Below are 14,462 nucleotides of genomic sequence, written 5' to 3'. Positions count from 1 at the left end.
AGGGGAACCCATAAAAACACACATTCAAGCCCCCTTGCAAAAACCCCACGTTTGGATCTGCACGTTAAGCACCGCAGAGACTTTCACAGATCTCACCTGTCAAAGGGAAAACTAAGGAGAGGGTAAAGATGCAGAGACTCCGTTTGCCATTTAAGGAAATCTCGTCCAGTTCTTTTTTATCTTATTTATATGTCACTTCATACAGCGTTTTATAACTTGATACTTTTTCCTGGTTTTGTGGTGTTAGTTGGGTTTTGGTTTGGTTTTTTGGATGACGGGTAACATTTTGAAAGCAAGGATTCTGTGTTGCACAGTGATTCAGGGCATGTGGGGCTTGAAAAAGCAATTCACACAGATCAGAAATTCTGTTTCTGAAAGGGTGTTGTTGCTGCCTTCCTGCTTTTGGAGAATCCTTTAAGAGCATGGTTCTCCCACGCCTCCTCTTATTGCCTGATACTTTGAATAATCAAAAAAACCCTTAATTTATTGAATATGTGGTTTGTGATCTCAGGGCAAAGAGGCTTTTGGGGCTGGCCTGGCTCAGAGCTGGTTAATAGGGTTTTACTTCCTCCTCAAAGCACATTTTACTATTGTAAAATAAAAGCAGAGAAGACCCCCTAGTTCCTCCAGGAATAGCTTCCAAGTGTTGCCAGCCCTGGAGCACACCAGGACCAACAGGCGGATTTATGTGAACCAGCGGTGTTGTGCAAATAACTGACATGATGAAGGGCAGACACGTGCTGGCTTTGGGTTCTGAGTTTCAGGTCCTTCATGATCATCTTCTCACAGCTGTTTACAGCTGCTGGTGCCGGCGCATCCTTGCATGGAAAGGAAAGGGGCTCCTGGACGGCGGTGAAGCCGGGACCCACCTTGCTGTGCTGTCCAGCTCCTGGGGCTTCAGTGCTGCTGAAATCCCTGAAGGATTCACAGCTCGTGGAGGAGAAGGAAACAGTTGCTGGATTCCTCCTTCTGTTCCAACTACATATTTTGATGTTAATGCACCCATTACCTCGAATCCTGGGGTCAGTTTTGGGCTCTGCACACCAATAAAGCCCTTGAGGTGCTGAGCAAGTTGAGAGAAGGGAATAGAGCTGGTGAGGGGCTGGAGCACAAGCGTGATGGGAGCGGCTGAGAGACTTGGGGGGTTCAGCTGGAGAACAGGAGCTGAGGGGAGACCTTCTGATCTCTGAACTGCCTGAAAGGAGCTTGGAGCCAGGGGGGTCGGGCTCTGCTCCCCAGGAACAAGCGCCAGGAGCAGAGGAAACGGCCTCAAGTTGTGCCGGGGAGGTTGAGGTTGGATCTTGGAACAATTTCTTCCCCAAAGGGCTGTGGGGCATTGGAACAGGCTGCCCAGGGCAGTGCTGGAGTCACCATCTCTGGAGGGTTGGACAGATAGAGATGAGGTTCTCAGGACATGGGTCAGTGCCAGAGTTAGGTTATGGCTGGACTCAATGATGGTCTCTTCCAACCAAAACAATTCTATGATTAAGGTGTGAAGTGCCTCAGAAGGGGCCCTGGGAGCTGTTGCTGTGCGGGTAGGGGGGCAGAGGGTGGTCGCAGGAGTTCGTGTCCTCTCATAGTCAATATCTGAGTCATGTTGCTGCTGGAGCCACCTCCAAGCTGGGTGCTGAGAAGGTGCCAGTGGAACGGGCAGGTGTAAGTGCTGGAAAACCGTGAGCAGATGTTTTGACTGTCACGGTGACTGTCCCCATTGAAAGGCTTTGCTGCGGCTTGACAGTGATGTGTAGTTCAAAGGCAGGAGGCAGAAGCAGCCCTGTGCAATAACTGTGTGTTTCTGACCTTGAGGACTGCTAGTGAACCCTTAATCCCTGCAAAATTATTTATTTGGTACTGTTTAGCGCTAAACTTTGAAAGCAGAATGCTTAGTGGCATTAAATCAGAAAGCTCTTTACCTCCTTCCAGCTGCATTAATAACTATAATCTCTTTAATGGAAGCAACTTTGTTGGGCAGGATTTACCTTCCCCGAGAACCTTCTTGATTGGCATTAAATATCCTCCTGCCTGTTAATGCTTCTCCAGTTAACAGGCAGCTGATAAAGAAGCTGGAGCACGTCAGGTCAGGCAGCGGCTCGTGCCCGGAGCAGGTGAAGCTTCCCCGGCCCCTCGTTGCTCCCCGGGGTCTGAGGAGCTGGGAAGCTTGTCCAAAATGGGTCAGATTTATCAGTCGCCTCTCCTTGGGCTCCCTCTTGGCGTTCATCTGAACCTGCAGGCTTCAATATTTGCGCAGGATGCTATTTAATGCACCTCTGGCTGTCAGGGGACCATGATGAGCCTGTCCGTTTGCTTTCTTCCAGCTGGGGGGGATTTATCACCAAGTACTTTGTGCTTTGTCCTTCATTAGTATTTGGTTTAGTCTCCGTTCCTTACCAATGAGCTGGTCTTATTTCTAAGATTTCTTTTCTTGGTTAACAACCAAACAGCAGCAGCAACAACAAAACAATACACAGTTTATCATTAAATTTTCCATTCAAGGATTTTCCTTTCATCTCGAAGTTCCATTACAGTTTCCTACATTTCATATTTTCTAATGTGTATTCATTTTGTTGTCTGCATCCCCCCTTGTTTCTTGCCATTATAATACACCGTCTTTTTAATTGCTGCTTTCATTTCTGCATTTTGAGGGGGTTTCCAGCCAGACTTGGCTTTTCCAACCACAGCATCCCCATTGGGGTTGCAGTCTCTTGGCACTGAATCAGCTCTGAACTCCCCACTTTTGCTCTGATGTTTACCCACGTTTCTCCTACTAGATAATTCCATTCAGAGCGTTGACTTCAGGAAATTGATTTTTTTTTTAAAGCAACAACCTGGTTTGAGTGAATTTACAGAGAGTGAGACTATGAGGGAGCCAAAAGTCTAAAACCTACCAACACTGAACATTGTCCTGCTCCCCACGCTTTCCACAGTGTGACCACAAACGGTGAGTGTGGTGGTGACGGTAAGAACATCATCCATGTTTTGCAGAGCCCCCTGATTTCACTTCTTTCATCAGTGGAGGTTTTCCTGCAGGATAACTTGGTTCCCTCTTGTTATCTAGTACCGCTGATAGCGCCGCCTCAAACTGTCGGGCTGTGCCTGCTCTACCACCAAAAAGTTTGGAAAAGCTTTAAAGGGAACTGGATAAAATACGGTTGCACTTACCAGCTGACAGCTGTTGATAAGACAGCCCAGACACTGCTCCCTGCTTGTTTTGTTTGCCCCTGTGAAGTTTTCTGCCTTGCGATGTGGTGCTTACTTTTATAACACCAAAGAAGTTTGTCCCGGCGGGTGTAGCGGAGAGGAAGCCTACGGAGCAGCTCGGGTCAGAAATCTGGACCGTCTGCGGTGTCTTTTGTCCTTCTCGTGCTTAACAAGCAGCTCTGGATGCTGCAGATGGTCATTTGTATTGCTCTGAAAGTGGAGGAGGCTTTGGGGAGCAGGGGGAAGAGGGAAATCATTTGGGCGAGCAGCAGCACCCAGAACAAGGCGGAGGTCGGTGCTGCAGCGGGGAACATGCTGCCCCGGCCGGGGACTCAAACTGCCCCACTCCCTGCGATTTCTGCAAGGAAACGGTGAAGCAAACGCTTTGCGTCTCTTCAGACGGGTCCAGCAGCCTCCAGCACCTGTCCCATCCTCCCCCCACCACGCTGCCCCTCTCTATATTTACCCAGGGGGAACTTTCCAAGAATGGAAGTGGTAAGATAAAACCCTCCAGGGGCTAAAATTAGCCCCAGCGCCCTGGGCTGTCCCCTGCAGTGGCATTTCAGCTGTGAGCGCGACAGCCTGCCGTGTGCGCACAGAGCGGCCGCCAGCCCCGCCACAGCCACGTCTCTGCCTTTCCTCCTGATTTTGGTTCAAAGCGAGGGAGAACCCACCACAGAACCGCCGCTGTCTCGCTCAGCCTGCTGTGAGCATCACCTGCCTCCCAAAGGTAAGGCGGCAGCAGGTTGCGTTTGGCAATTGGAGATGGCTTGGTAACCAGCTGTAAAAGTGCGGGTCTGTTCTCCGCCACCTTTAGCTCCAGTCGTAACCTCTGTTTTGGGGCTCTGCAGGTGCACGGGCAACTTTCTTCAGCTCAAGAAGTGACAAATCTGATTTGGGCTCTTCTGGTTGAGGAACCTCTCTGAGCTCCCCACGTGAGTGCTTACGCTGTCGAAGTAATGTCCCTTTGGAGATGCTTATTTGTGTGTTCAGGAAATGTTACAGCTAGTTTTTTACTTTCCCAGATTATTTCCATTGGGAATATAACTGTGGTTCTTTTTGAATCCAATCTGCAAAATAAACCCCACCTCATGAGCCACACGGGTGAGGGGTTTCAGAAGCTCCAGAGCTCATTATCAGCTTGTCTAGTGAATAACAGTAATACTATAGTTTCACATATTTCTATATAATTTGTCCGGGTTAGTGTGACAGGTGGAAGCGCAGCAGAGCTTTGCTGTCGCTCGCTGCCATCAAACTCGCTTTAGCTGACCGAGCTGTGGAGCCGGTCGTGCGTGGGGATTCCTCCAAATTCGCACGTCTCTCTGCATGCGATGGGTGACGAGCCTCCTGTGACCACCTCGTTACTGCCAGGCTCGTTTGCAGAAAGAGGCTAATTGCTCAGTGCAGCTTCTCGCCTCCTCCAAGGGAGGATCAGAGGAGCCGCCTGGGGAGACCGAGCTGAGCCGTGGCTGCCTCTCCTGAGGAAATCCGAGATGGTGAGGAATTCCTCGGCCCTCGGGGCGGGCGGCGTTTCCAGCTGCTCAGGTGCCGGCCGAGGCGTCACATTCCTCATCCCTGCTGCTGCTTGGCCACCGTGAGGCCAGATCCTGCACCAAGCACCTGGCAAACGTGTTGGGGACTGGTCCCAGCTCCGGCATGATCAGCTCAGCATCCCCTCGCCTTCCCCCCACCAACCCCTACCTCCTGCTATAAAAATCACAGATCCTTCTTGCAGCCATGGTCCTCGCGCTCAAACAGGCAGGAGAGAAGAGGGTTTGCTAACTCAAACACTGATGTTACTTTGGGAAGGGTGAGGCTGAAAGTCTTTAATCAAACCAGCTGCCTTCACATTCACTTCATCTTCTGGTTTGAAATCCAATCCCTTTAAAAAGAGGCAGGGTATAAAATCCTTGCAATGCTGCCAGCTCCTAGATTAAAACTCCTCCGAGTTTTCCGTAGATCCCAAAAGCTTTGGAAGTGCAGGTGCTGGTGAGGCTTCCAAGCCTTGGCCGATACGGAGCAGGCTCGAGTCCTGCTGTTTTCCAACGTGCTCTTTGCTCGGCAGATGGATGGGGTGAATCCTGAGGGGTTTGGGAAAATGGGTGGTCTCCTCTACCAGTGGGGTGCCTGTGGCCACCCAGGAGTATCCCATGAGTATCACACCCTTCACCCCCTCAGGGCTAGAAGTACAGCATTGAAGAGTTTTAAAGCTAAAGCCTGTGAGCTACCCCATGCAGCATTTGAACACCAGATTTAATTATCTCAGCGTATTCTTGATCACAACATTTTAAGGGGCAGTACCCCATGTATGTGTGACAGCAACAAACTCTGCCTTAGCCCTTCACCAGCATGGATTTCCTCACCTGTGCTGACAGGGCAATAAGCATGTCAGAAGCATCATAATCCAACATTATTTGTCTTTTTTTTTAAAAAAAAACAAACTTCCTTAATTGTGTACCAAAAAAGAAATTAACAAAATTAAAAAGGTGGTGTTGGTGTCAGGGAGCTGGTTCTAACATTTTGGTGGCGTTGGTTTTGTTGTCCCGTAGATCTCTGGTTTTACCATTTATGATGAAAGCAGTACGTGGGAGAAAGAGCAAAGAAAAATGAGCCTGATGGATATAACTAAAATGTTCTCCATGCTCCAGCCCAGAGAAGATGAAGAAGACAATGGAGAAAGTGAGGAGCTGAACCGAGCAGTACTGGAGGATGACTACCGAACCCTAGATCAGCTCTTGTCCCAAGACAGGTACAAGAAGTTCATCAACCACAGGAGCGGCTGGGGGGTGCCCAGCACCCCGTTGCGCCTGGCTGCCACCAAGGGCCATGTTAAGAGCGTGGAGGTCCTCCTGGCCCATGGGGCAGAGGTGGACAGCCTGGACGTGAAGGCTCAGACCCCGCTCTTCATGGCGGTCAGCAACGGGCACCGGGAATGCGTGAAGGTCCTGCTGGAGGCGGGAGCCAGCCCCGCCGGCAGCATCTACAACAACTGCTCGCCGCTGCTCATCGCCGCGAGGGACGGGGACGTGGACATCCTGCGGCAGCTCCTGGACCACGGTGCGGAAACCAACGTTCGAGCGAGGCTGCCCGAGTGGGCTGCCAACTCGGCGGCGTGTTCTGGTCCCCTCTACCTCGCCGCCGTGTACGGGCATCTGGAGTGCTTCAAGCTGCTGCTGCTTTATGGCGCCGATCCAGACTATAACTGCACTGAGGAGAGGGTGATCGCCCAGATCAAGGAGCCCAAGACTCTGCTGGAAACCTGCCTGAGGCACGGCTGCAGGAGTAAGTTCATTGAGCTGCTCATTGACTTTGGAGCCAACGTCCATTTGCCCGATATCACGGTAGACAAGATGGCACCCCACAGCGAGGGCCTGGAGCTGCTGCTGCAGGCGAGAGGTAATCTGCACGTGTAGCCCCAGGGCTGGAAACCAGCACTCATTTTGCCCATCTAGGTGCAAATTCCTTCAGATTCCTCTTATTTTTCGTCTCTTTCTCAGTAGCCCCACCCAGGATTTCCCATAAGCTTTGACTCACCTTGCAGCATCACTTGAGCTCATGGTTCTCTCCAGTCTTACACTCTTGAGTATTATCACTGTTTTGCTCTGAACTTTCATTCCTCCCTGTCTCTCAGTGATTGCTGTGTTCACGCCCCAAACCCGAGACTACAATACTGAACACAGCAAGAGAAGGACACTAGAAGTTTATAGAGCATAGGTTCACCACTGGTGATTGAATCTGATGGCTGGGTATCCATGCTGCTGCAGGAAGCTCCTAAAACAAGTTGCTGGGATTTGGGGGACACTGCCACCGGAGGGCTTGTTTCTAATAAATATCTACCGAATGTCCAAAATTTCCGCTGCTGGCTGAAGCAGGAGGCAGGAGGCCTTGGTGTGGGTCTGAGGTGTGAATCGGTGTGACCACTACCCGCATTTATGGGGTTATCTTCCCCCTCAGGCTCACTGCAGCATCTGCTTCTCATGAGTATTTCTAAATGCTTGCTAAAGGAGATGATTCCACTGAGGGTCGTCAGTGCTGGTCTGGAGCACGTGGGGGTTTCCACAGCCTGTTTTTTCTCCTTAATATAAATCTTTTTAGTTAAAGGCTGCTTGTCTCCAGTCCTCTCTTTTCTGCTGCCCAGCTTTGCCTCTCCTGTGCTATTTATGTCCAGGTAAACTGCACTTATTTCTGTATGATGGTGGAAGATCTTATCTCTGTACACCCAGCTCCGGTGAAACACATCCTGCAAAACTTGTGTTTGAACACAGCGCAAACAGCCCTAGCAAAGATATTCAGTTTCGGTCTATCCATGTCCCTTCGCTTAGGACGAGGCCTGGGTTGGAGAGCAGTGGGGTTGTGTGTCTGGAGGCGACTGTCTCATTTTTCCTCTCCCTCTTTACACAGCTCATCCCAAGTCCTTGATGTCTCAGTCCAGGCTGGCGATGAGACGTCTCCTGAAGCAGACTGGCCACCCGCACGCCCTCGGCGAGCTGGCGATCCCCATGGCGCTGGTGAACTACCTGCGGCACCAGCCCTGACGAGAGCCCCCTGCCCCGGACGCGTGCCGAGCACCCGAACTGAAAGCTGCTCTGACACCTGTGCAGCGGGAGACTGCCGTGAATTTGTGGTTGCAGAGTAATTTTTGCTTATGAAGTGTCTCCAAAAAGCGATGCCTGTGCAAAAGGGTAAGGGAAGCCGGGGAGAAAACAGGAGAGCTCAGCTCCTGCTCCATGTCAGTGTGATGGCAGAGCAGGATCTGATTTAGCTGAGTTTGGCTTTAAACCCTCTTCACTGGAAGATATTATACCTTTAATTGCTACTGGTTTGAGAATGGGGTGGGAAAAAGTGTGGAGGGCAGAGGGAGATGAGTTTGTTCTGTTTTGTTTTTTAATTAAAACTGTTGCTGCTATTCTTATTAAACTATTGTTTACTGTTTGGTGAAATATCCTTTAATCGGAGCTGCCCCTCAGGACCTCAGCGCACACCTCCCACTGGTGCTCTGGACCACTTTTGGGATGCAGCACAACATGTTCCCCCCAGCTGAGATCACCCTGCCCTAATCGCATCTCAAACATGAGTGCTTTTGGGGCAGAGGTGAGTGGCTTTGAGAATTGCTCTTTGCAAAATGTAGGCACCTTTTTACATTATTTATAGGCTTGTTTCAAATGTTGTGGTGTCTATTAATCAGCCTATATTGATTGGGCTGTGGGGGCATCTCCTGAGGGAAGGCCCCTCAGTTCCAGCAGGACAGGGAACTGCTGGAGAGAGTCCAGCGCAGCCACCAAGATGCTGAAGGGAGTGGAGCATCTCCCGTGTGAGGAAAGGCTGAGGGAGCTGGGGCTCTGGAGCTGGACAAGAGGACACTGAGGGGTGACTCATCCATGGGGATCAATATGGAAAGGGGGAGTGTCAGGAGGATGGAGCCAGGCTCTTCTCGGTGACAACCAGTGACAGGACAAGGGGCAATGGGTGCAAACTGGAACACAGGAGGTTCCGCTTAAATTTGAGAAGAAACTTCTTGATGGTGAGGGTGGCAGAGCCTGGCCCAGGCTGCCCAGGGAGGTTGTGGAGTCTCCTTCTCTGCAGACATTCCAACCCGCCTGGACACCTTCCTGTGTAACCTCATCTGGCTGTTCCTGCTCCATGGGGGGATTGCACTGGACGAGCTTTCCAGGTCCCTTCCAACCCCTCACATTCTGGGATTCTGGGATTCTGTGAACATTAGGGCTTCGGATGAGCCTGGACAGTGTTGGGAACAACTCTGCAGAGAGTGGGGGCCGGGAGATCTGTTGGGTGTCGCTCGTGTCCCACCAACCCGAAGCAGCGGGGGAGGTGGGTTAAAGGCAGGAAGAAGGGCGCAGCAGGGTGGGTGCGCTGTGTCCCCAGCACGGTTCTGCAGGTGTCTCTGCCGGCCCGCTGCTGGGAACGCGGTGACTTCACCCTGCAGAGCTCGGGCGGGAACCGTCACCGCACCCAGAGCCCCGGCCCGTCCGGTCACCCCGCGTGTCCTCTTCCCCCCCGCAGCGTCACGCGCTCCATGTCCCGCGGTCACCCGTGGCCCCGCCCCGCGTCACACCCCCGCGTGACGCCAGAGCCCCGCCCCGCCCCGGAGACTCCGCCCCTCGGCCCCGCCCCTCCCGCGCGCCGGGCGGACCCGCTGCCCCCGCGGCCACTCGCCCGTTCCTGGGCTGGCCCGGGCGGGCCGGGCCGGACCTGCTCCCGCCGCCTCCGGAACCGCCGCCCCGCGCAGCCGGTAAGGGCTGGGGAGCGGGCGCCGGGGAAGCGGGGCCGGGGGCGGCTGCCCTGCGGCCGGCGAGCGGGCCCGGCCCCGCCTGTGCTGCCGGCCGGGGCGGCGGCGCCGCTCTCCCCGGGTTTCGGCCGCGGCCCGGCCTTCCCCCGCCCGGCCGGCCGGGAGCGCTGCGGGGCCGCGGCGGCTTCTCCGGAGCCGGGCGAGCCCGGCGGGGAGCGGCGAACGGCGGGAGGGGCGGGGGTCGGTCCGAGCTCCGGCCCCGCTGGGCCCCGCTCGGGAGCGTCCGGGCGATGGAGCCTCCGGGGGGTCCCGGCCCCTCCTGCCCCGGCCCGGCCCGCTCGGCCCGTCTGCGGGGCCCAAACCGGCCGAACCCCGAGATCGGCCCCGGCCGGCCCGGGACACCGGGCGCGGGGAAACGAACGGCACCTTTTCCTGCGGCCTCGCGTGTTTTGTTCTACAAATCCCCTTTTCGTGATTTACTGACAGCGGTTGATGTCCTGAGCGCCTCTGAGCAGCCGAGCGGTCCAGCAGCGTGTGCTGGGGCCGGGGCTGACGTGGAGCCCGAGCGAAAGGATTTTCCAATGGAGCTGTTGAAATGGTGTTTCTGTCCCGTTCCCTCTGCTTTCTGCCCAGCCCTGTGCACACACCGCGAGTGGTTTGTCCTTCAGCCCGTCTGACCAGCTCTCGGTGTTCGAGCAGCATGTGGACCCGGCCCTCAGACTGGAGAGAACTTGGGGCTGTGCTGGCGGGACAGGAGCTGCGCTCGATGGGCCTTGTGGGTCCCAGCTGGGGACGTTCAGGGTTCTGTGAGCTCTGCAGAGGCTCCAGGGAGGCTCTGGAGGCATCTGGGGCACCTGGGCAGAGCTGGAGCAGCTGGGCTGGGGGTGGGCAGGAGGTTTCCCCGCCAGCTGTGCCCCAGCTGCTGATGTGAAGGGGCAGGTGGACGGAGCAGCCCGTGTGTCCCCGCTCAGAGGCGCCCGGTGACCGAACCCGACCTCCCCGCTGGCAAAAAGGCCGGGAAGGCGAAGGGGCTGGAGCGGGTGGCTCAGGGGTCAGCGCTGCCTGTCCTGGGGCAGTGGGGATGCTGCGCAATGGAGACGCCTGGTTTTCCTGCACTTGCACACGGGTACATTTAAACATCACGAGGTTTTGTGCACGGCTTTAAAGACTGGAAGATCCAGGTGGCTGTCAGAGGCTTTTGTAGCTCCAGTTCCAGCTGTTCACAAAGTTCTGCGCCTCTGTCTCTGCACCGTCTGCTGCCATCTTCTCACCTCTGTCCCTTTCTCTTTGCTTTAGATCAGCTGTGATGCTTCAAGCGCTGCACCCAGAAGTGGACTCCGCTACCAAAGTCATCGTTTCTAGCTAGATGCACCCAAACCGCCCCGCTGCCATGGAAACGGGCTGCGCGGAGGAGCCCGCCCGGAGCGGGTCGCAGTCGCTGGTCTGCGGGCAGCGGGAAGGACGGGAGCAGCGGCGGGAGGAGACCGGGGACCGGCTGCCCGAGCGGGGCGATGGCTCCGTGGTGGCTGCGGAGCCGCAGCAGCCTCAGCCGCCCCCCGGCAAGCTGAAGAAAACGGCTTTCAAACTGTTTGGAGGGAAGAGGAGCATCTGCACGCTGCCCAGTTTCTTTGGAGGCAGAAGCAAAGGCCAGGGGAAAGTGGCCTCGAAAAAAGGCCTCAGCAAATGTCAGACCCACGACGGGCTCAGCGGTGCTGCCTGCGACGGGGCGCAGCTGGAGAGCCCTTCGGAGGGGAGCGGGGACTCGCGTCCCTGCCCTTTGCCGAGCTCCCAAAGCGCTCACCTGGCCCTCGACACCAGCGCCAGGGTTGATCTTGGCCCTTGGGACAGCTCTCCAGGCGGGAGTGCCGAGGGCTGCGAGAAAAAGCCCAACGGGGACAAGTCCTCCTTTGCCAGACCCAAGAAAGGCCTGAAAGGGTTTTTGAACAGCATCCGGCGTCACCGGAAGAGCAAGGTTGCCGAGTGTGAGAAAGCCGAGGCGCCCGAGTGCAGCAGGGGTTCGGAGGAGGCCGGCAAAGCTCCCGGTGCGGGAGGGGAGAGCCGAGGGGCCGCGCAGGGCCGGGCGCTGGGACCCGTCCCCCTTGGCGCGGCCGGCCCGGGGAGCTCGGGGGGCAACGCTGCCGGCTGCGCCGAGGCTGCCGAGCCCGGCTGTGTCCCGGCTGCTGACGGCGGCTCTGAGGGCGACGTGGTGGTGACGCCGGGGAGCAGGGACGTTCTGGTTACGAAATCAGAGGCTGGCGCCGGTGTCTGCGCAGAGTTTGACCGTGGTGATGTGCTGCTGGCCTCTCACCCAGACTCCATGGACATGGACGCTCCCTGCCTGCACTCCGGGGACCTGCTGAGCCTCATCTTAGGAGACGCCGCGTCCCTGAAGAGCTTCGACTCCCTGACGGGCTGTGGAGACGACATCGCCGAGCCCGACATCGCCGAGAGCAGCATCTCTGTGGAGCGCGGCAGAGACGCCGCTAAACGCGGCTCCTGCCTGGTCACCTACCAGGGCGGTGGGGAGGAGATGGCCGTGCCCGAGGAGGCGGAGGAGGAGTACCTGCAGCAGGTATGGCCCCGCAGCGCAGCGGGGGACAGGAGCTACGGGGCCCAGGTGTCCAGCAGCAGTCTGGAGACACGGGCCTCGCGCGAGGCGCAGGCCCAGCCCTACATGGGGGACGCGATGGACAGCGTTGAGCTCCTGACGCCGCAGAGCGAGCAGCAAGAGTCCGCCCCCAACAGCGACGAGGGTTATTACGACTCCACCACGCCGGGGCTGGAGGACGAAGCTGGAGACGGGCTCGGGGAGATCAAGAAGGAGCGTCTGCCCAGAGACAGTTACAGCGGGGATGCCCTTTATGAGTTTGACGCGCTGCTGAGTCCCTGTCACGGGGAGGAATCCCTGTTTGAGGGCAAAGTCCCACAGCCGGGACTCTTCAGCTACTTCTTGGACTTGTGCCTCCCTGCTGAGCAGAGCCTGATGCAGCTGATGGAGCAGAAGCGAGGGCTGATGGAGACGGAGGAAGAGCGGCTGGCGGCCATTCAGAAAGAGCTGCTGTTCTGGGAGCTGCAGCGGGAGCCGCTCTTGAAACGGCTGGATGTTCCCGGCAAGGAGAAGCGTCCCCGGGAGCAGCAGCGCCTTGAATGTAAAACTAGAGCTGCCGGCTCGGGTGGCAAGAATCAGAGCGGCCTTGGTAGCGAGCAGGCGGCCTCGCACGCCCCAAGCAGGGCTGTGGCCAGCGGGGTTGCGGTGGCCAGAGCTGAAAATCCCGAGTGGAGGGATTTCCCAGGGACTCTGTGTCCAGAGAACTGTTACAACAGCCAAAAAGCCCAAGGAAGTTGCCTTACTCAGCTCCCAAAGAACAACCGGGGGTTTGATTTAGACCCAGACTGTGGGGTGTTCGGGCGCTCGGTAGCCCCAGCCAAAGCGGGGATGTTCCCCGGCTACAGACGGGCAGAGCTGGAGCGCGGCGGTGGAGCGGGGGCCAGCAGCCCCCAACCCCCGGTGGGCAGCGAGCACGAGCTCGAGCACACCGTGAGCTTCTCGCAGGCGCTGGTGCAGTTCAACAGCAGCGGGACCCTCTTCTCCAGCCTCTCGGAAAGCCTGGGGAGCTCCAGCTCCGGCTCTTCCTTCACCCAGAACCTGCCTGCCCTCCCCACCATGGTCACCTTCGACGTGGTGGACGTGGAGCAGGAAGGAGAAGGGGAGTGCGAGCGGCATCCCGAGATGAATGCCGGCGAGGACATCGCAGAGGACTTTGACGACGGCTACGGACAGCAAGAGTCGTTGGCCGAATGTGACGAGAGAATGTCCCCGGGGTACCCCCCGGGCTCCTTGCAGAGCTGCCCCTGGGGGGTGGCCAGCCTGCCCCGGCACCTGCGCCTGCACGGGCTGAGCCCCTCGCTGCCGGCACCGCTCTCCGTGGGCCGGAGGAGCCGCTCGCTGGACACGGAGAGCCTGGAGCTCGAGCTGGCCGACCCGCAGGTTGCCAAGGGCGGCCCTGGGCCGTGCCGGCTCTGGTGGAAGCCGGAGGGTGGCAAACAGGAGGCCGGCGGAGCCAGGAGGAGCAGGAGCCAGGAGGAGGGCGAGCTGGCGGCTCCCGAGGGCGGGCTAGGCTGGCCGGGCTGGCAGCAGCTCCAGCTCGACACCGACGCGGCTGCCGGGGAAATGGAGCCCTGGGGTTTCACTCAGGCCGCCGCGGGGGAAAGGGCCTGGGAGCCGTCGGAGCAGCCGGGCACCGCGTCCCTTCTTCTGTCCCCTTCCCGGAGCGTCGCCGGAGAGACTCCGGCCGCGCGGCCCCGAGAGCCGGAGCTGAGCCGGCACCGGCCCAGGCCCTGCACTTTGCCTCTGCAGAGCGACACGAGGCCGGCCCGGGAGGCGGCCGGTTCCTGCAGGTCCCACGGAGAAGTCACCGCCAAAAAGCTGCCCCGCGTGTCCGCCCGGGGAGAGCCAGAGCCCGAGCTGCCCCCCAGCTTTGGCTTCGCTTTGTCCCCGGAGAAACGCGCCAAGTGCCGACCCGTGGGCATCGCCCAGGGGATGCCCCAGCACCCCAGCGGCGGCTCCGACGCCGGGAACAGCCCGGAGCGCTGCGGAGAGACCCTGAAAGGCAGAGCCGGCCCCGCGCTGCCCGCCGGCTGCTGGAGCGCGGCCCTGAGCGTCACCGAAGCCAAGTAGCCGCTCGGGGTTGGTGTGAAAAGGGCTGCAAAGGGCAGGGAGGGAGAACATAGAGATGAGGGAGCGGCTGGTGAGTGAGCTGAGTTTGGAGCTGGGCTGATCAGGGTGAGCTCCTCCTGCAGCTCTGGTACAGGATCTCGCTGCTGCGGGTGCAGGGGGGTTCGGAGCCACCTCGGGATCCACACGTTAATGCTGCGGCACTTTCTGGTTTTCAGTGCGAGTCGCTGCCTCAGACACCAAGGGCAGCAGCAGCCCCGGCGCGTTCGTGCTGCTGCTGGAGTGAACGCTGGGACCGGAGCCACGGCCAGCGCCGCAGGTTTGGGTTTGTTTCTGCAGGGC

The 14,462-nt window shown here is 57.5% G+C and overlaps 2 protein-coding genes across 2 annotated transcripts; both read left to right on the top strand.

Annotated features, from left to right (window-relative positions):
- Window positions 1–4,060: 4,060 nt before the first annotated feature.
- Window positions 4,061–7,733, top strand: ASB12 (ankyrin repeat and SOCS box containing 12; the record flags this gene model as incomplete). The annotated part of the gene is made up of 3 exons (XM_080352666.1): window positions 4,061–4,133; window positions 5,748–6,594; window positions 7,600–7,733. Exons 2-3 carry the CDS (start codon window positions 5,805–5,807, stop codon window positions 7,731–7,733), a joined length of 924 nt encoding a protein of 307 aa, XP_080208792.1. The 5' UTR covers window positions 4,061–4,133; window positions 5,748–5,804.
- A 3,078-nt stretch (window positions 7,734–10,811) lies between these two features.
- LOC308045452 (APC membrane recruitment protein 1-like) lies at window positions 10,812–14,123 on the top strand (the record flags this gene model as incomplete). Its single annotated transcript, XM_080352738.1, has 1 exon — window positions 10,812–14,123. The coding sequence occupies one exon, from the start codon at window positions 10,812–10,814 to the stop codon at window positions 14,121–14,123; it is 3,312 nt and encodes a 1,103-aa protein (XP_080208864.1).
- Between the last annotated feature and the right edge of the window lie 339 nt (window positions 14,124–14,462).

The sequence above is a fragment of the Nesoenas mayeri genome (genome assembly GCF_963082525.1).
Source record: "Nesoenas mayeri genome assembly, chromosome: 13".
Classification (NCBI taxonomy): Eukaryota; Metazoa; Chordata; class Aves; order Columbiformes; family Columbidae; genus Nesoenas; species Nesoenas mayeri.
The sequence above is the reverse complement of the archived record's forward strand: the minus strand, read 5'-3'. Positions and strand labels throughout refer to the sequence as shown.